The 21,648-nt window shown below is 43.7% G+C and overlaps 1 protein-coding gene across 2 annotated transcripts in view; it reads left to right on the plus strand.

Annotated features, from left to right (window-relative positions):
* The first annotated feature begins 5,866 nt into the window (after positions 1-5,866).
* The window catches only part of fh (fumarate hydratase), a 32,804-nt gene continuing 17,022 nt past the window's right edge, over positions 5,867-21,648 (plus strand). The window contains exons 1-3 of one of the 2 annotated variants that reach the window (XM_068045273.1): positions 5,867-6,102; positions 11,907-12,041; positions 18,925-19,035. In XM_068045273.1, the coding sequence (XP_067901374.1) occupies positions 5,983-6,102; positions 11,907-12,041; positions 18,925-19,035 (366 nt within the window). In that variant the 5' untranslated portion in view covers positions 5,867-5,982. Of the gene's footprint in view, positions 6,103-6,261; positions 6,715-11,906; positions 12,042-18,924; positions 19,036-21,648 lie in introns of those variants that run through there. The other variant, XM_068045274.1, reaches the window with a different exon arrangement.

Consider the following 21,648-nt stretch of genomic DNA (forward strand, 5'->3'; position numbering starts at 1 on the left):
CAGGTAAGGGTTAACTCAGAACTGTTTATTATTTACATTATACTATATCTCTTTGGCCTCCTTATCTCGAGAGACAATGGATAAGCGCCTGGAGGTGGTCAGTGGTTTGTGAAGCAGCGCAAGGAGTGGCTATAAAGGCCAATTCTAGAGTGACAGGCTGTTCCACAGGTGCTGCAGAGAAATTTGTTTGTCGGGGCTGTTACACAGTTGGCTCTCCCCTTGCGCCTCTGTCTTTTTTCCTGCCAACTACTAAGTCTCTTCGACTCGCCACACTTTAGCCCCGCCTTTATGGCTGCCCGCCATTACACTATATACACTCTCCTCAAGCCACCTAATCTAGCATCCTCTGTTCTGCTCCTTCTTCTTCTTCAGCCTATCACTCTTGCAAACTGAATTGAAGTGTTCTGCCAGACGGTCACCCAATCTGCATCTAGTCTCCCCAGTGTAGCAGAGATAGCATAGTGAGCAGCGTATACAATATACTAAATTGAAAGGACTACAAGAAATTTTCTGTTTTATGTGCAAGCAGGGTTTGGGGCCTTGGGCATTCGGGAGGGAGGGAGGAAGTAAAAGTGCCAGTATTGCAATTTCTGTGCTTGCATGGGAAGGAGAAGGAGTGTTGAGGGTGATTGAGGAGTGGATCAGGGTGTCATATAATCATAGGCAGTTTAAGGCACAGAAACAGGCCACTTGGCCTATCGTGTCTGTGTCAGCTGAAAAACAATCCACCTATTCTAATCCCACCTTCCAGCATTTGGTCCGTAGCCCTGCAGATTATGGCACTTGAGGTGCATATCCAGACTCCTTTTGAATGAGTTGATGGTTTCTGCCTCAGTTTCTCTTTCAGGCAGTGAGTTCCAGACCATCATCACCCTCTGTGAGGAAACGTTTTTCCTCATCTCCCCTCTAATGTTTTTACCAATCACTTTAAATCTATGCCCCCTCGTCACTGACCTCTCTGCTGAGGTGAATAGACCCTTCACCTCCACTCTATTTTGGCCCCTCAAAATTTTGTACATTTCAATCAGATCTCCCCTCAGCCTTCTCTGTTCCAAGGAGAATAACACCAGCCTATCCAATCTTTCCTCATAGCTACATTTTTCCAGTCCTGGCAACATCCTCGTAAATCTCCTCTGTACCCTCTCTAGCGCAATTACATCCTTCCTGTACTGAGGTGACCAGAACTGCACACAGTACTCAAGTTGTGGCCTAACCAATGATTTATACAGTTCCAGCATAACCTCCCTGCTCTTATATTCTATACCTCAGCTAATAAAGGAAAGGATTTCATATGCCTTCTTAACCACCTTATCGAACTGTCCTGCTACCTTCAGTGATCTGTGCACATTCGTCCAAGGTCCCTCACTTCCTCTACACTTCTCAGTATTTTCCCATTAATCGTGTATTCCTTTGCCTTGTTTGGCCTCCCCAAATGCATCACCTCACACTTCTACTGGTTGAATTCCGTTTGCCACTTTTCTGCCCATCTGACCAGACCATCAATATCTTCCTGCAGCCTATAGCTATCCTCTTCGCTGTGTACCACACGGCCAATCTTTGTGTCGTCTGCAAATGTCTTGATCATGCCCCTACATTTATGTTCAAATCGTTAATATATACCAAAAAAAGCAGGGGACCCAGTACTGAGCCCTGTGGAACGCCACTGGAAACAGCCCTCCAGTCGTTAAAACACCCGTCAACAATTACCTTTTGTTTGCTGCCACTGAACCATTTTTGTATCCAGCTTGCTGCATTTCCCTGGATCCCATGGGATTTTATTTTTTTAACCAGTCTGCCATGTGGGACCTTTGTCAAAAGCCTTGCTAAAATCCATGTGTCATGGAGGGAACAGTCCCTTCGGAATGCTGAAAGGGGGGGGGAGAGGAAGAGGTGTTTGGTTGGGGCATCTTGCTGAAAGTGACAGAAATGACAGAGGATGATCTCTTGAATGTGGATGCTGGTGGGGTAGAAGCTGAGGACAAGGGGAACCTTATTGTGGTTCCGGGAGGGAGGGGAAGGGGTGAGAGCAGAAGTGCATAATATTTAATATACTGTATTTGTTGGTTACAATGCGGCCTCCTCTACATTGGGAAGATCAAAATGTAGCTTGGGTGACCACTGTGTGGAACACCTCCCTTCAGTTCACAGGTATGGCCCCTTGTTTCCGGGGCCTCTCTGTTTAATTCTCTGCCCCACTCTCACAGACCTTTCTATCCTTGGCCTCCTACACTGTTCCAATAAAGCTCAACATAAGCTCAAGAAACAGCACCTCATCTTTTAATTAGGTACTCTAGAGGCTTCTGGACCCAACAATGCATTCTATAATATCATATCATAACCTCTGTCCCACTTCTTTTTGGACAGCAGCTGTTGGTGATGATTCTGCATTTTCATATACACCTCCTCCAGACCCATCTTTAGTTTTACTTTCCCATTACTATCCCTTTTTGCCTGCACCATCATCTCTTTCGTCATTTAATCTCCCCTGACTTCCATCCTATCAGAGATCTTCCCTTTTGTTCTTCCCCCTCCACCCACCTCTGTACTTACTTAAAACTTGTTACATCTCTAACTTATTCCAGTTATGACGAAAGGTCATTGACCTGAAATGTTAACTCTGTTTCTCTCTCCACAGATGCTGCCTGACCTGATGAAGGTTTCCAGCATTTTCTGTTTTTATAACTGAAGCTCTTTGTTATGTACCTCAAAACCACAAGGCAAATCTCCTTACGCCCCCACCTCAATGAATTTTGCGCTCAGCATGACGTTGAGCTCTTCTTCCCTCCAGGTTCACTTCTTTGACCAGGAGTCCTCCCCCCAATCAGCAGACCCATTCACCCGCCTCCAGCCCCTCCCTCTGGCCTCTTACCAGCTCTTGATCTTTTCATTGAAAACTATCGGCGAGACATTGGTCATTTCAATTTCTCTGCCCCCCTCACTCACTCTAACCTGTCCCCCTCTGAACTTGCCACATTCCGTACTCTCAGGTCTAATCCCGACATTGTCATCAAACCTGCAGACAAGGGTGGTGCTGTTGTTGTATGGCGTACCGACCTCTACCTTGTAGAGGCTCAACGCCAACTCTCAGACACTTCTTCGTACTTCCCCCTGGACCAAGACCCCACCACCGAACATCAAGTGACTGTCCAAAGGACTGTCACTGACCTCATCTCCTCAGGAGATCTTCCTTCTACAGCTTCCAACCTCATAGTCCCGCAACCCCGGACAGACCGCTTCTACCTCCTTCCCAAAATTCACAAACAGGACTGTCCCGGCGGACCCATTGTTTCAGCCTGTTCCTGCCCCACTGACCTTATTTCTTCCTATCTTGACTCTATCTTTTCTCCGCTGGTCCAGTCTCTTCCCACCTACATCTGTGACTCTTCTGATGCCCTAGGTCATTTTGACAATTTCCAGTTTCCTGGTCCCAACTGCATCCTCTTCACTATGGACGGCCAATCTCTCTACACCTCCAACACCCACCAGGACGGTCTGAGGGCTCTCCGCTTCTTCCTTGAGCAGAGGCCCAACCAGTCCCCATCCACCGCCACCCTCCTCTGCCTGGCTGAACTTGTTCTCACATTAAACAACTTCTCCTTCAACTCCATTTCAACTCCACTTCAACTCCCTTCAAGTAAAAAGTGTTGCTATGGGTACCCGCATGTGCCCTAGTTACGCCTGTCTTTTTGGGGGATATGTCGAACATTCCTTGTTCCAGTCCGACTCAGGCCCCCTCCCCCAACTCTTTTTCCAGTACATTGTTGAATGTATCGGTGCCGTTTCCTGCTCCCGCCCCGAACTGGAAAACTTTATCAACTTTGCATCTAATTTCCACCCTTCTCTCACCTTTACATGGTCCATCTCCGACACTTCCTTTCCTCGACTTCTCTGTCTCTATCTCTGGGGATAGGCTGTCTACTAATATTCATTATAAGCCCACCGACTCCCACAGCTACCTCGACTACACTTCTTCACACCCTGCCTCCTGTAAGGACTACATTCCATTCTCCCAGTTTCTCCGGCTCCGATGCTCTGATGATGCTACCTTCCATGACACTGCTTCTGATGTGTCTTCCTTTTTCCTCAATTGAGGATTCCCCCCCACTGTGGATAACAGGGCCCTCAACCGTGTCCGGCCCATTTCCCGCACCTCTACCCTCATTCCTTCCCCTCCCTCCCAGAACCGCAACAGGGTTCCCCTTGTCCTCACTTTCCACCCCATCAGCCTCCACATCCAAAGGATCATCCTCCGCCATTTCTGCCATCTCCAGCGTGATGCCACTACCAAAAGCATCTTCCCCTCCCTTCCCATCAGCATTCTGAAGGGATCGTTCCCTCCGCGATACCCTGGTCCACTTCTCCATTACCCCCACCACCTCGTCCCCTTCCCACGGCAGCTTCCCCTGCAAGCGCAGGAGGTGTAATACCTGCCCATTTACCTCCTCTATCCTCACTATCCAAGGCCCCAAGCACTCCTTTCAGGTGAAGCAGCGATTTACTTGTACGTCTTTCAATGTAGTATACTGTATTTGCTGCTCACAATCAGGTCTCCTCTACATTGGGGAGACCAAACGGAGACTGGGTGACTGCTTTGCGGAACACCTCCGCTCAGTCCAAAAGCATGACCCCGAGCTTCCGGTTGCTTGCCATTTCAACACACCCTCCTGCTCTCATGCTTACATCTCTGTCTTGGGATTGCTGCAGTGTTCCAGTGAACATCAACGCAAGCTCGAGGAGCAGCATCTCATTTACCGATTAGGCACACTACAACCTGCCGGACTGAACATTGAGTTCAATAATTTCAGAGCATGACGGGCCCCACATTTTACTTTTATCCTTAATTATTTTTTCTTTATTCTTTTATTTTTTGTGTTTATTTTATTTTAGTTTGTTTCTACTGTGCCTATCCACTGTTTTTTTCATGTTTGTTATTGTGGTTGTTCAGTTTTCAGTCCATTAGGGCGGCACAGTGGTGCAGTGGTTAGCACCGTAGCCTCACAGCTCTAGGGACCCGGGTTCGATTCCGGGTACTGCCTGTGTGGAGTTTGCAAGTTCTCCCTGTGTCTGCGAGGGTTTTCTCCGGGTGCTCCGGTTTCCTCCCAAAAGACTTGCAGGTTGATAGGTAAATTGACCATTATAAATTGTCACTAGTATAGGTAGGTGGTAGGGAAATATAGGGACAGGTGGGGATGTTTGGTAGGAATATGGGATTAGTATAAATGGGTGGTTGATGTTTGGCACAGACTCGGAGGGCCTGTTTCAGTGCTGTATCTCTAATCTAATCCTATCTGGACTAATGATTTGTCTTTCTGCACACCATTAACATATTGTTTGCCTTTGCTCAATGACCTTCTGGTCAGTTATTCTGTGACCTTGTCCTATCAATACCTTCTCTTTTGTTATCTCTTGCCCCACCCCCACTTTACTTGCTTAAAATCTTTTACATTTCTTATATCTGCCAGTTCTGAAGAAGGGTCACTGACCTGAAATGTTAACTCTGCTTCTCTTTCCACAGATGCTGCCAGACCTGCTGAGTTTTTCCAGCAATTTCTGTTTTTATTTCGGACAAATGCACATATCATTTCACAAATCAAAGATTAGTAAGATGCTTCTGGGGAGCGTGATAATCTTTTCTTCAACTCTCCTATCAAAACAACCCTAATTCCATTGACGTTAGCAATATTGAGACTTAGTAAACTTTACTTTGGAGTTCTGTCAATACTGCATTTGGGCAATACAGCAAAGTTTGGATTTCAACATTGAGACAACAGTTCAGATTTCTGGAACAAGAAAACTCATTCATGTTCTCAACGTTTCTTTTTTAAAAAAGCAAATCTTCAAGTTGTTGTCCTTTCAAATTTTTACACTGTCGGTGCTATAATTAGTTGCCTGGTTGTAATTGCCTCATGCAGTTCTATCTCCTGCTCCCTCTGGCGGCCTCTCCCACTCTGCCCTTAATCCCTCCCCGGTCTCTTCCGCACCATGTTCCGTTTTCTCCAAAACCTCCAGCGGTTCCAGTACAAAATCCACCTGGCACAGACCTCTCAGCTATTTGGCAGAACGTTGCACCCAGCCGCTGCTGTTGCAGTCAGGAAGAGGATGGTGAGTGCAATTCAAATAAAACCCATGCAACGAGAGAAAGAGCAATGCGGACGCAGAGCGGCCTCTCCCGCAATGTGCTTGGGCTTTTGCACCGGATGAGTATCCGGCAGCTCGGCTCAGGGAGTGGACCTGTTCTCGGCAGGACCTGCTCTGTTGCACCTTCTCCTGCGGGGCGCGCGCAGCCCGGGGTTGCCAGGGTTTCCCCGGGAAACGTTCCACTGGACAAGGTCACCCCACAGGAGCAGCACTAGTTTGGGGGGGGGGGGAGGAGTTTTGAGGATTTCCCCTGTTTTATTAATTTATATTCATTTTAATGTCATTTTTTCTTTTTAAAAAAACCCCCGATTTGGACTTGATTCGATCGCCGTTTCCTTTGGTTCAAAGCGCGGAGTGAAAGAGATCAGGAATTATCCAGTGTATAGTAGGCCTCGGGCCTGTTCATCTGTCAACAAACATCAAAAATTGAGCCTGCTCTGTACATTCGATTTCTCCTCCACCGGTTGTTAGCAAATGGATTGCAAACTTCTTTCTCCTGTTGTTATAAAAGCCGCCTTTGAGACTAACGAAGGAGTTCATGCGGAGAGTACCGCAGGCAGACATCATTCTTTACCAGTAGGTTTAATCTTTCCTGGAGCAACACTGAGTAGGTGTTTGTAGAACCACTGGATGTGATTATAGAGAAGTGAACGATGTTTGCTATTTTTAAATTCATGCTGCATAACAATTATAACTGTATATAGAATTTTACAGAATAGAAAGAACCTTTTTGTACCTGTAGCTGCTCTTTGAAAGATGCTCTATTTTCCCAAATCATTTACATTTTGAAAAGTATTATAACTTAATATTTATCCACTTCCTTTTTAACGTAGTCATGGATTCTGTAAGGAAATAACTGCTTTGAAACCAATTTTTTTTAATCCTGAGGATCAGGCCACCAAAATAGCTAACATATCACGTTTTCTAAAACGGGCAGATAGCCTTTTATTAAAAAAAAGTTGGAACTTGAGGCAAGTATTTTGAGTAGTCAAAACTGTGGTTAGAAAGAGGGCAGAACAGAAAGGGAGAGACTCCTCCCAGGTGAAGATTGAATGACAGCAACAAAAGCTGGAGATTTGCCAGCTTGTCCCAGTCAGTGTGTCTGTGTCCGTGTATAACATACACATAAGTCAATATTGGTATGTGTTGCGACCATCAATCAGAGATGAGCTGATGACTAATTTGTAAAAGTAGTTCAAAAACCAATCGATCAGTTTTGCATTATTGTCAACTAAATGATAATTTAACATTGTTAACTGTTGGAATGGCTTTGAGTGTTGTAGCTGCTTTTTCAGCAATTGCAATGCAAACTTGTGCAACATGGATTTCGTGCCTTAATTGCCATTTTAACTTTACGTAAAGTTTCAAAGCGTGAATGGCACACTTAATTAAAGATGTACTACTGTCACTGTGTTCTTCGATGTACAAATCCAGTAAATGGGTGATGGTTCCTGATTGTTCAGTTCTGTTGCGGGGTACCCAGCTGGAACATTGAGCTGAATTTTGTAAGCTCGCCGCCAAGAGTTGTAGAAGGCGTGGCGCCAACACGACTTGTGCGCCGCTGAGCCCCCATGATATTTCGTGTGGGGACTCATTTAAATGGAGGCGGTCGCCCCCCCCCAATGACATAGAGGAGGCAGCCACTCCATCCCCGGCAATGGCGTCCAGCGCCACCGCCATTTTTAAAGCGCTTCCACCCCTTTAGGTGCATTTGAATTTTTAAAGACAAAGAATGTGGAAAAGTGTAGTTGCACATTTTCACTCCCCACACCCCAAGGAAGAATTGATTGATTAATAGGACATTCCCCCGCCAAGCAACTTCTATGCAAATCCGGACCTTTTCCCCCTCACCTGACTTTTAACAATTTTAACCTTAACCCCTTCCCACCATCACCCCTACCAATCAAAAGAGTTTCCCCACTCACCCCTCGCCCTGATAATTTCACTGCTTCCACCCTCTTCCCTCCCCCCGCCCAGGGCCAGTGTCACGCTTCGGAGTTCCGAAGGCATGGGAGTTCTGGCCATTGGCCGGAATATCGGCGTGGGACAACCGCCGGGACGAGGTAAGTTGATTTGCATTAATTTTAATTCATTTTAATATTAAAATTCAGGTCCCTGCGCTGCAAGTGGCAGCGGGGCCACACCAAGGCCTCGCCACTGCTGGTAAAATGCGGCGGGCAGCATTGGGGGTCGTGGTGGGCCTCTCCCGGAAGTATTTTCTAGCCCCTACCCCCCCCCCCCCCCCCCCAACTACGATCCCTGACGTCGGAGGGCTAGTAAAATTCAGCCCATTATCTGTTCTCCCCACAGATGTAGGCCAACTTGCTGTGTTTCTTTAAGAAATGGTTTTTAGTCTTATACAGTTAAATTCCAATTAATAACCTTGTGAATGCACTGAAATGCCCTTTTGCAGTTACTGTGGAAATGAAAAGGTGTATGTATTTTTAAAAATCTGCAAACATATATTACTCAAACGGTACTGGCATCAGATGTTTGTATTCCAATATCTAACCACATTTAAGCAAAAGCAATTTTGCCCTGTAAATTTCCAGCATGTAGAATTTTCTGGACATTTAGAATACCTAATAATTAATCAAGAATCATTGGTTGGTGGCTATTGATTTTAACAGCAATACCATAAAATGGAGACGTTAGAGCTGAGCATTGATTTGGAGCAATAGCTTCAATCTGCGAGTAAGAGTTTGAGGTTGATCCAAAGAGTTTTGTCTGCCAATAAAAGTGATTTTTCTTCACAATGGTGTGGATTGAAGGAAAAAGAGGAAATAAGAAAGGGGACCATCTTTCCAGGATACTGAAAATGTACAATCATTGAGGATTATTCCTCAATGTTTTGAGTCCTGGAGTAAAACCTGTTTAGAGAACGTCTTTTGAAGCAAACCTAATAACACCAGGACCTGCAGGCCTACCAGTACCCACTGTAGCTGACTGGAATTGTTTGGTTCGGGGAGCAATTAGCTCTGGTGCATAGATTCCAGCCCTCCTGCGAGGATGTTGTCAGGCTCCAGAGCCTTTGCTTTTTTTACTGGTATGTGAAGCTCACCAAATTGGGGTTATAGTTTGCATCACACCAGAATTGTGTATATCTTTGTACAATACAATGGCACATTATTGTATGAACTGTGGTCTGCATTCAGTTGCTTTGGAGTTAATGCTTAATTGTGGGTTTGTGATCTATTCAAGATTGCAACACCCATATTTGAGAGTTACTTATTTACTATTCATCATGGAGCAGGTCAGAAATTGGTCCAATAGAGTTGCTCAACACTGTTGCCATTTGACCTTCTCTGTCTATTTTGGCAAAAAGAAACATTCTGCTGTGTCAGCAGTCATACATTTCTACGCCCATTTGTTTAAAGGTCACATTAAAGAGCAACTCTGTTTGATAAAGAATAGCAGGTGCAAGTTTTGCCCTTTAAAGCTCACACTGAAGCAGTTTGAAAAAGTTATTTTCCTCTAATCAGTACAGATACTCTACTCTTTATCCCAGAATAAAATATGCCAACCAGGTTTCTTTAATGAACATCAAAATTAGCAACTGGATAAACATTTAAAAAAAATATATATTGTGACCTGTGGAGAAGTGGAACTAGAAATATTTTTTTGAGGAATTCATAGTCAAACTGAAGAAATGTTGGACCAGTTTTTTTTTGAAGAGTGTCATCAAGAGAGCACTGAAAGAACTGGCTTGGTGGCAACGTTTACTGGTTGTCACATGACTCAAGTTAAAAATAGAACAAAAGCCCTGATAACTGAGGAAGATGTGTGCAGAGAAATGACAGTTGCACGCCCCTTTGACAGAACAAGCCCAGGAGCAGCAGTGCACACCCGGGAGAGCAGCAAACTTGCAAGCTTTTGGTTGTAGTGTCAGTGTTTACCTTCTGGAATGAGATACTTAGCTCCTGCTGCTGAACAAGTGTCATGGAGGAAAGGACCAGATTCTTGCTGAATGTTTAAAGAGTCAAAGCTGCAGAAGGAGAGAAGACCACAACCCAGCTCAGCTTTCCAGCACCTCTCTAAAAGACCCTGCGAAGTCTGCTGTTTTAATCTCGTCTCCTGTCTTTGAAGAAATGCCTGCTAAATTAATTCCCAACGCCACCTAAAAAGAACTGTTCTAAAAGATCCCAGTGACCCGTCTACATGTACTCGGAGGCTAGATTGTATGCCAGTTTTGGAATACAACGTATCTCATCTGTTTGTTCAAGAATGAACAAGTATTCAGCCCAAGAGTTTTTTGGTCTGTAACAGCTCTAAACAAAAATTCCTTTTATTTTTCTGGTTAGCCGATGTATGTGGGTGTGTGAGTGTGAGGGGCTCAGGTAAAAAAGGAACTTTTTAAAATTTCAATCTGTGTGTTTATGCTTTACTTCATTACTGGTTAAGACTTGTTTTATAATAAACTGATAATTTTGATCATTAAAGAAACCTGGTTAGTGTGTTTTATTCTGGGGAAAAATAGAGAATAAGATGGGGGGTAGGATCAGTAAGTTTGCGGATGACACAAAGATTGGCCGAGTGGTTAGCAGTGAGGTTGAGTGTCTTAGGTTACAGGAAGATATAGACGGGATGGTCAAATGGGCAGAAAAGTGGCAGATGGAATTTAATGCTGAAAACTGTGAGGTGATGCACTTTGGAAGGAGTAATGTGACATGGAAGTATTCAATGAATGGCCTGACACTGGGAAGTTCCGAGGAACAAAGGGACCTTGGCGTGTTTGTCCATAAATCTCTGAAGGCAGAAGGGCAGGTTAATAGGGTGGTGAAAAAGGCATATGGGATACATGCCTTTATCAATCAAGGCATAGATTACAAAAGCAAGGAGGTCATGTTGGAGTTGTACAGAACTTTGGTAAGGCCACAGCAGGAGTATTGTATGCAATTCTGGTCGCCACATTATAGGAAGGATTGGAGGGGGTGCAGAGACGATTCACCAGGATGTTGCCATGGGATGGAACATTTAAGCTATGAAGAGAGGTTGGATAGGCTTGGGTTGTTTTCGCTGGAGCAGAGAAGACTGAGGGGTGACCTGATCGAGGTGTACAAGATTATGAGGGGTATGGACAGGGTGGATAGGGAGCTGCTGTTCCCCTTAGTTGAAGGGTCAGGTACGAGGGGTCACAACTTTAAGGTGAGGGGCGGGAGGTTTAAGGGGGATTTGAGGAAGAATTTTTTTACCCAGAGGGTGGTGACTGTGTGGAATGCCCTGCCTGGGAGGGTGGTAGAGGCGGGTTGCCTCACATCCTTTAAAAAGTACCTGGATGAGCACTTGACATGTCATAACATTCAAGGCTATGGGCCAAGTGCTGGCAAATGGGATTAGGTAGACAGGTCAGGTGTCTTTAGTGCATCGGTGCAGACTCGATGGGCCGAAGGGCCTCTTCTACACTATTATTCTGTGATTCTGTAACGATGAGTGGGAGAATTTAAATATATGTTGTGACCTTTGGAGAAGTGGAACTAGAATAAACAGTGCACTCCTCCCGCCTCGATCGTAACAATATCCTACTATGTTAAAGGTGCTAAATACATGTAAGTTGTTTTTAGTTTGAGGGAAACCACATTCTCTGTACAGTCATTGTTCACAATCAATGGAAGTTTTAAAAAGATTGTTTAATTTTTGTTCATTATTTCTAAAGCTTCAGGCATGCTTCACCTCTAGTGGAGTTTTAGATTTAACTTGGAAATTACACAAGATAGTTTTTTGCAATTGATGAAGAAACTGAAACAATTGACATTTGTTTGTTTTTCCAGGAAAGCTCTGATGGCTACAGAATTGAAAATGATACCTTTGGTGAACTGAAGGTGCCAGATGAAAAATACTATGGAGCCCAGACAGTTAGATCAATGATGAACTTTAAAATCGGAGGGGTGTCTGAGAGGATGCCAGTAAGTTATTTGGCAGTTTTAATTTTAAAGAAAAAAAGTTGGCAACTGATTCTAAGTGTCATAATTTTTTCCCACTATCCTTGTCCCACCTCCTATTACAGTGAAATTTTTTCTAATTCACTTGGTAAGACGGTCAGGAAAGTGGTTGCTTTGTTACAAGCTTCTGGATAGGCAGTAATTGGTTGGGATTGTAACTGATTTAAAGAAAATGGATTAATAGGAATTGTCTCATTGCAGCTTCAGGTGAAAATCTTAGAAATTGAAACTGACATCTTGTTGAGATTTTTCCAACTACTTTAATTAAATGCCTTTGTAAAAAACAATCTTGAAGCATTTTTATCACTGCACCTATGATATGGCACTCAAATCAGCACTAAATGTCTCTAATTTAGATGGCTACAATGCAGGCAAATAATTTCTCATTAGTTATTAAATAAATAGTGTTTGAGAATCATTTTAAGTAATTTTTAAAAAGGCAAATAATTGTAGAATTTTCAAGAGATTTCTCATGACAGTGTCAGCTATGGCTTGCATCTGAGTCAACGTGTTGCGTCCAAGGCCCACCCCAGGAATGAGCACAAAAATCAAGGTTGACATTCCAGTGCAGTACTAAGGGTGTGCTGCACTGTCAGAGGCACCGTCTATCTTATGAGACAGTAAACCAAGGCCTTGTTTGCCCTGTAAAAGATTCCATCGGAATATTTTGAAGAAGAGCAAGGGACCTATTCCATTTGTCCGGCCAATATTTATCCCTCAATCAACATCACTAAACCAGATTATCTAGTTGTTGTCACATTGCTGTTTGTGTGAGCTTGCTGTGTGCGAATTGGCAGCTGCGTCTCCTACATTACAAAGTGAATAAACTGCAAAATTACTTCTAAAATATAAGCAAAGTACTGCGGTTGCTGGAAATCTGAAATATAAAACAAAGTGCTGGAAATACTCAGCAGGTGTGTCAGCATCTGCAGAGACAAAAATAGTTAATGCGTCAGGTCTGACCTTTCATCAGAACTGGCAAAGGCTAGAAATGTAATATACTGTGAGCAAGTACTTTTGTTTGCACTGGAGTGCTGACTTGGGTTGCAATAGAGTGCTACAGTGGAAGTTTGGTAAGTGAGGATAATTAGGGGTTAATTTTATCTTCAATCTAATCTGTCTTTTATTTAGCAGATCAACTTAACCATTGCTGTTAGGGTTGGGGAAGGTGAGTTTTAGACCAGCTTTAAACAGGATTCACTCAGGCTCTGCTTGCAGCTGCACCTTGTTAATTAGAGAATTGGTTTAAACCAGTTTTCAGGGGGCTAAAGTGAATCAGTATAAAAGTGAGCCATTTTACAGTGCTGACTTTGTTTGCACTAGAGTGCCACAGTGGAAGTTTTGGTAAGTGAAGAAGTTCGGTAAGGAGGGAGCGACGAGCTCCTTTCATTTCCTACCTGTCCTCAGTGAGGGGAGCCCAGAGCTTCCAAAGTACACAGCTGACTGGGAGAAGACTTGGAGGGCAGAGTTCCGGACCGGTAAGTATAAAAAACGTACCTTTGGTTAAAAAAAAACTGAAAGTGATGTCACAGAAAAGCTGTGACCTGATTGGCTGGTAGGGAATTTTTTTTTACTGAATTTGAAAATAAAACATTGATAAAAATTGATTAAAACCCTAATTAACTAATTAATAAGTAGAGTAACTAAACCAGAGGGAGGAGATTACTGTATTTAGTTAGCATTTAATATTTATAGTAGGAATCTAGCACTAGGGACCATATAGTTAAACCATTTAGTAAGGATTTAATAAGTATTTATTTATCTTAAATTAATTTATTAATTAGTGCTAGAAATGTCAGTTAGAGGGGTGAAGTGCTTCACCTGTGAGATGTGGGAGGTCCGTGACGCTTCCAGCGTTCCGGACGACTACATCTCCAGGAAGTGTACCCAGTTGCAGCTCCTCACCGCATGGATCGGTTGGAGCAGCAACTGGATGCACTTAGGAACATGCAGGTGGCAGAGAGCGTCATAGACAGGAGTTTTAGAGAACTGGTTACACCCAAGGTACAGGCAGATAGATGGGTGACCGCTAGAAGGGGCAGGCAGTCAGTGCAAGAATCCCCTGTGGCTATCCCCCTCTCTAACAAGTATACCGTTTTGGATACTGTTGGGGGGGATGGCCTATCAGGGGAAAACAGCAGCAGCCAGAGCAGTGGCACCATGGCTGGCACTGTTGTTCAGCAGGGAGGGACAAAGCGCAGAAGAGCAATAGTTATAGGGGACTCTGTAGCCAGGGGTACAGATAGGCGCTTCTGTGGATGTGAAAGGGACTCCAGGATGGTATGTTGCCTCCCTGGTGCCAGGGTCAAGGATGTCTCTGAACGGACAGGGGCATTCTGAAGGGGAAGGGTGAACAGCCAGACGTTGTGGTACACATCGGTACCAATGACACAGGCAGGAAGAGTGACGAGGTCCTGCAGGGGGAGTTTAGGGAGTTAGGTAGAAAGTTTAAAAAAAACAGGACCTCTAGGGTTGTAATCTCGGGATTACTCCCTGTGCCACGTGCCAGTGAGGCTAGAAATAGGAAGATAGTGCAGCTAAACACGTGGCTGAACAGCTGGTGTAGAAGGGAGGGTATCAGATAACTGGACCATTGGGATCTCTTCAGGGACAGATGGGACCTGTACAAGAAGGACGGGTTGCATCTAAACTGGAGGGACACAAATATCCTGGCTGCAAGGTTTGCTAGCGTCACTCGGGAGGGTTTAAACTAGTGTGGCAGGGGGGGTGGGAACCAGAGCAGTAGGATGGCAAGTGAAATAAATGAGAGGGAACTAGTAAATAAGGCAAGTAAGACTAAGAGGAAGAGCAGGCAGGGAGATGTTGCTGAGCACAGCGGGACTGGTGGTCTGAAGTGCATTTGTTTCAATGCGAGAAGTATAACAGGTAAGGCAGATGAACTTAGAGCTTGGATTAGTATTTGGAACTATGATGTTGCTATTACGGAGACTTGGTTGATGGAAGGACAGGATTGGCAGCTAAATATTCCAGGATTTAGAAGCTTCAGGCGGGATAGAGGGGGATGTAAAAGGGGTGGGGGAAGTTGCATTACTTGTTAAGGAGAATATCACCGCTGTACTGCGGGAGGACACCTCGGAGGGATCGTGCAGCGAGGCAATATGGGTGGAGCTCAGGAATAGGATGGGTGCAGTCACGATGTTGGGGGTTTTCTACAGGCCTCCCAACAGCCAGCGGGAGGTAGAGGAGCAGATATGTAGACAGATTTTGGAAAGATGTAAAGGTAACAGGGTTGTAGTGGTGGGTGATTTTAACTTCCCCTATATTGACTGGGACTCACTTAGTGCTAGGGGCTTAGATGGGGCAGAATTTGTAAGGAGCATCCAGAAGGGCTTCTTGAAACAATATGTAGATAGTCCAACTAGGGATGGGGCCGTACTGGACCTGGTATTGGGGAATGAGCCCGGCCAGGTGGTCGAAGTTTCAGTAGGGGAGCGTTTCGGGAGCGGTAACCATAATTCCATATGTTTTAAGGTACTTGTGGACAAGGATAAGAGTAGTCCTCGGGTGAAGGTGTTAAATTGGGGGAAGGCTAATTATAACAATATTAGGCAGGAACTGAAGAATTCAGATTGGGGGTGGCTGTTTGAGGGTAAATCAACATCTGACGTGGGAGTCTTTCAAATGTCAATTGATTAGAATCCAGGACCAGCATGTTCCTGTGAGGAAGACGGTTAAGTTTGGGAAGTTTCGGGAACGTTGGATTACGCGGGATATTGTGAGCCTAATCAAAAAGAAAAAGGAAGCATTCGTAAGGGCTGGAAGGCTAGGAACAGACGAATCCCTTGAGGAATATAAAGACAGTAGAAAGGAACTTAAGCAAGGAGTCAGGAGGGCTAAAAGGGGTCATGAAAAGTCATTGGCAAACAGGATTAAGGATGATCCCTAGGCTTTTTATACATATATAAAGAGCAATAGAGTAACTAGGGAAAGGGTTGTCCCGCTCAAGGACAGAGAAGGGAATCTATGTGTGGAGCCAGAGGAAATGGGTGAGGTACTAAATGAGTACTTTGCATCAGTATTCACCAAAGAGAAGGACTTGGTGGATGATGAGCCTAGGGAAGGGAGTGTAGATAGTCTCAGTCATCTCATTATCAAAAAGGGGGTGGTGTTGGGTGTGTTGCAAAGCATTAAGGTAGATAAGTCCCCAGAGCCTGATGGGATCTACCCCAGAATACTAAGGGAGGCAAGGGAAGAAATTGCTGGGGCCTTGACAAAAATCTTTGCATCCTCATTGGCTACAGGTGAGGTCCCAAAGGACTGGAGAATAGCCAATGTTGTTCCTTTGTTTAAGAAGGGTAGCAAGGATAATCCAGGAAATTATAGGACGGTGAGCCTTACATCAGTGGTAGGGAAATTATTAGAGAGGATTCTTCGGGACAGGATTTGCTCCCATTTGGAAACAAACAAAATTATTAGCGAGAGGCAGCATGGGTTTGTGAAGGGGAGGTCGTGTCTCACTAATTTGATTGAGTTTTTTGAGGAAGTGACAACGATGATTGATGAAGGAAGGGCAGTGGATGTTATCTATATGGGCTTCAGTAAAGCCTTTGACAAGGTCCTGGTACAAAAGGTGAAGTCACATGGGATCAGAGGTGAGGTGGCAAGATGGATACAGAACTGGCTCGTTCATAGAAGACAGAGGGTAGCAGTGGAAGGGTGCTTTTCTGAATGGAGGGCTGTGACTAGTGGTGTTCCGCAGGGATCAGTGCTGGGACCTTTGCTCTTTGTAGTATATATAAATGATTTGGAGGAAAATGTAGCTGGTCTGATTAGTAAGTTTGCGGATGACACAAAGGTTGGTGGAGTTGCGGATAGTGATGAGGATTGTCAGAGGATACAGCAGGATATAGATCGGTTGGAGACTTGGGCGGAGAAATGGCAGATGGAGTTTAATCCAGACAAATGTGAGGTAATGCATTTTGGAAGATCTAATACAGGTGGGAAGTATACAGTAAATGGCAGAACCCTTAAGAGTATTGACGGGCAGAGAGATCTGGGCGTACAGGTCCACAGGTCACTGGAAGTGGCAACGCAGGTGGATAAGGTCGTCAAGAAGGCATACGGCATGCTTGCCTTCATCGGTCGGGGCATAGAGTATAAAAATAGGCAAGTCATGCTGCAGCTGTACAGAACCTTAGTTAGGCCACACTTGGAATATTGCGTGCAATTCTGGTCGCCACACTACCAGAAGGACGTGGAGGCTTTGGAGAGGGTACAGAAGAGGTTTACCAGGATGTTGCCTAGTCTGGAGGGCATTAGCTACAAGGAGCGGTTGGATAAACTCGGATTGTTTTCACTGGAACGACGGAGGTGGAGGGGTGACATGATAGAGGTTTACAGAGTTATGAGTGGCATGGACAGAGTGGAAGAGTCAGTTACTAGGGGACATAGGTTTAAGGTGAGAGGGGCAAAGTTTAGAGGGGATGTGCGAGGCAAGTTCTTTACACAGAGGGTGGTGAGTGCCTGGAACCTGCTGCAGAGGGAGGTGGTGGAAGCAGGTCCGATAATGACGTTTAAGAGGCATCTTGATAAATACAAATGGAAATCCCGTCGGAGAGGAGAGCAGAACTTCAAGGTTACTTCATTGGCTGTAAAGCACTTTGGGATGTTCTTTGGTTGTGAAAGGCATTCTATAATTGCAAGCCTTTTTTTTTCTTCCCACTAAAAGATAAATCGCAGGATGATACCTGTTCTACAGTATCAAATGAAGTTAGTGCATGACAATCTGAAATAAATATGCAGGGAGGCACACGGTATAAAATCTGCATAAATTCTACTTCATGCGGCTGAGTTTGACAACTCAGTGATGTAAGGATCACAGGTACCGATCCACTTCATAGCACTCTGTGCTGCTTGCTGATGCTTCATTGATTCCACTCAGTGCTGCACTTTAAGTTCATATTGGATTGAGATGCTAAGTGGCCTTCCTTATCTAATTATCTTGAGATACAAGGGGTGTTGTGTATTACTTTTCCTTAATGCTGAATGTGGTCCTTAACTTTGTAAATTCTGCCACATTTGTTCTCGTAGTAGCCGTCCATGGTCTTTTCTTAGCATCTATTCACAAGCAGCCCACACAGCTTTGCAAGGAGGATGGCATATACCCTACAGCACTTTAAAGAAAGAACCTCCATTTCATAGAATTTTCCAAGTGCCTCACAGCCGATGAATTACTTTTGAAGTGTGGTCACTGTTTTATAGGCAAATGCCGAAGCCAATTTTGTGTGGAACAAGGTACCACAAATGTCAAATGACTAAGCAGTTTAACCACGTTAGTTTAGGGGAAAATGGTGGCCAGGCCATAGGGAAAAACGTCCTGCTCTTCGATTTTTTTGGTACTTATCTGAGCAGACAGATTTAAACTTGGTTTAAATTTTCATCTGGAAACCCCTTCAGGTTTTTTTTGTATAATGCTGTTCAATTTTTGATGACTGAAACGAGCTGACTGTGCCATCAGTGAATCACTGGAGGTTATACTGGATGTTGGAACCCAGCGAGCATGATTTTGTTTACTACCCAAGAAACACCTTGGGAGCTTGGTCTTTCCCCACTGCACAGCGATGCGAATGGGCAGTGTAATCGTAGTTTCCCCCACTGCAGCGTTCAACTGGTTCTGCTTGTTCCAGTATAACATCCATAAGTGAAATAGATAACAGATGGTCTGCTACTAAAGTAAAACTAAACCATGATGAAATTACATTATTTTTATTAAATCAATATGCACTTTCTAGGCATATTATTTTAGTAAAACTCTTCTGTTGGGGAGTAAACAAAAAAAGTAAGAGAGAGATGTTCCATGTTGTTTTATCTTTGTTTTTATTCACAGATCCAGGTCATAAAAGCCTTTGGCATTCTGAAGCGCGCTGCTGCAGAAGTGAACATGGAATATGGTTTGGATGCCAAGATTGCAAATAGCATTATAAAGGCAGCAGATGAGGTAGGAACAATCTGAAGGGTAACAGTTTATAACTTGTATTATGATGCATTCTCAGAGGGAGCAAGATATAAGCCAGAATAGCTGAGTCGGCAGACAGGGAGAAACAAAAGGAGATGCTAGTTGGGAGGAGAGACAGCAATAGTAATAGCTGTTTCGGAGCTGGGACATACCATGGTCATTGGCAGCAGTGGGATAAAGGCGACATGAAATGTCCAGATGGGGGAAATGGCATTGTTGGAGCTCTAGGAAAATTGTAAGGGAGCAAAATATTTTAAAAGTAGATGTAAAAAGTTAGTCCTTTTCCATTTACTTACCTTTACCAAGATGGCTGACATACTGCTGGCTGGCAACTGAGAAACTCAGTGACATCCATTGGCCAGATTGGGCTACTGCAAACTGATTTAAAGCAGATTGTTGAACCATAATCTCACTATAAATAGCAGGTATTGTGCAACACTAAGTGTTATGTGATACCAGTCAGTACATAGTGACAGTGAAGTTGTGATGCCTTTAACATAGTAAATCCTATCATAGCCCACCTACTCGCACTATTGCAAGTAAATATGGGCGTTTTATAGTGGAATATCTCTTCAGGGGGGTTGACAGAGGAGCCTTCAATGAAACACATGCCTGGTGAACTGAATTTAAGATATAATAGGTCCAGGGATAGGCACCGACATGTTGCACCACGGATATTTGACAAAATTATTGACTCAGCCACGGACATGGGGGCAATTAATCTGTATATAAAGTGTATAGCCAATCTAATACCATCAAAACACAGTCTGATTTAAAACTTATTTCTCCCTATAAATAAAGTAGCTAAACATATGAACATCAGTGGAGAGCAGCACAACTGTTTTAGCTAGCTAGCAAGCAAAATAGTATGCAATGCCAATGCGAATTACTTTTGTTCCAGAATAGAGCTAGCTACATCATGTCACGGGGTGGTAGATGGACCTTATCAGATGACCGCTGTGGATTGACACTGTCAGGAGTGCAAATTCATCCAATAAATGATGAAACTCGAGGAGAGGATTGTTATTGTGGTCATTGAGGTGAGGCAGTAGAAAAATCAGCAATAGGAAGACTGACCATTTCTCACACTGCTATTGTCACAAGACAATTTAACCCATGATGGTCAATGTTTGTGCAACTTCTCCATCTGCTTGTAATATGTGTCTGAAGGCAGACAGCCAACAAAAGGGCAGTGATCTCCAAAGCAGGAGAATTTTATGGGATGGAGCAGATAGTACTTCAGAAGAGTCATGTAAAACAGAAAAGCAGAGTGGGACAGGAAGGGGCAGAGAGATTAATGGCAGGTAGCCAAGACAAGTTTATTCATCTTGACAGACTGTTAAACTGGGTCCTGGATTCTAAAATACAGTCACAACAAAATATCTCATGGACAAAATGTCATTTACTCACCAAAGCAAGTGACAAATTTAGATAAACACAATTACAAATAAAGCGCGCCCTTCAGTTCCTCCAATAAAGCAATTCTCTTAAATTCACTTATGTCTATATCTCAGTCTATCACTGTCAATTCCGATTCAGCTCTGACAAGATAATTATTAACAAAAAGCTTTTCTACAAAAAGTTGAGCAGTTTAAAGACAACTTTAAAATGACATTGGCCACTCAGGTTATCGGCCCTCAAACTTAATAGTAAATGATGCACATTGCAGTTACTGATCTTTGACATACTTGTAAAACTGGTCCAATTCGTAGCAAAAGAAAATCAGTTAATGACTGTTTCTAACATGGTCATTGAAACATCATTTTGTACTGTGCCTTCCCTGACTGTTTTTAAAACTGCAAATGCAACATGGATTTTGTTGAGGAATCCTGAACAGTTAATCATAGATTACGGTTTATTAAAGCTATCCGTTACATTATATTTACTAACTATTATATATGGGTCAGCAGCAAACTGCTTTTGCCAATATCACTCAGCCCCATTACACTGTACAGTTATATTCATGAGAAACTTACATTGCTGACCTCTGGAAATTCCTTGGATTTTCTTGCCTGGTATCCCTCAATACAAGTTCTAGAACAGTGTGATGCCAAATGGATAACAGCAGAATTGCAACATTTATATAGAAGTAAAAGTCCAGCAACTTTCAACATGTCACTGAGCTTTTTTCCCAAGTAAATGTAATGCATGCCAGAGTGTAGAAATCAAGACATTCCCTAAGTGATTTTTGCCATTTTTAAAATGAGTTTACATAACACAAGGCTTTAAATATGTGTTTTAAAATACCCTACCTTGGGTCAGTGGTGTCCAACTTTTTCGCGTGGGGGGCCACATTACAATTTTTGTCTTACATAGGGGACCGGTGAGACAATTTTGGAAAGATAAAGGCATTAAAAATTTCTTATTATTGATCAAAACAATAGTGCAACAAATGTGCATTTTTGTGAACAAGCTTTAAATGAGACATCTAATTTATTGACTTACTTTCTTGTCACTATAGGCGTCATTTTCTGACAATGCTACCACTAGGTGGTGCTGCAGTGGCACATGTAGCCTGTGCCACTAAAACGTCAAAGTCTGCGACATCAGCAGCTGCCAGGAATAAAGATGGCGCTGCTCAAATAATCACACGAA

Source organism: Heterodontus francisci, chromosome 13 (assembly GCF_036365525.1).
Source record: "Heterodontus francisci isolate sHetFra1 chromosome 13, sHetFra1.hap1, whole genome shotgun sequence".
Lineage (NCBI taxonomy): Eukaryota > Metazoa > Chordata > Chondrichthyes > Heterodontiformes > Heterodontidae > Heterodontus > Heterodontus francisci.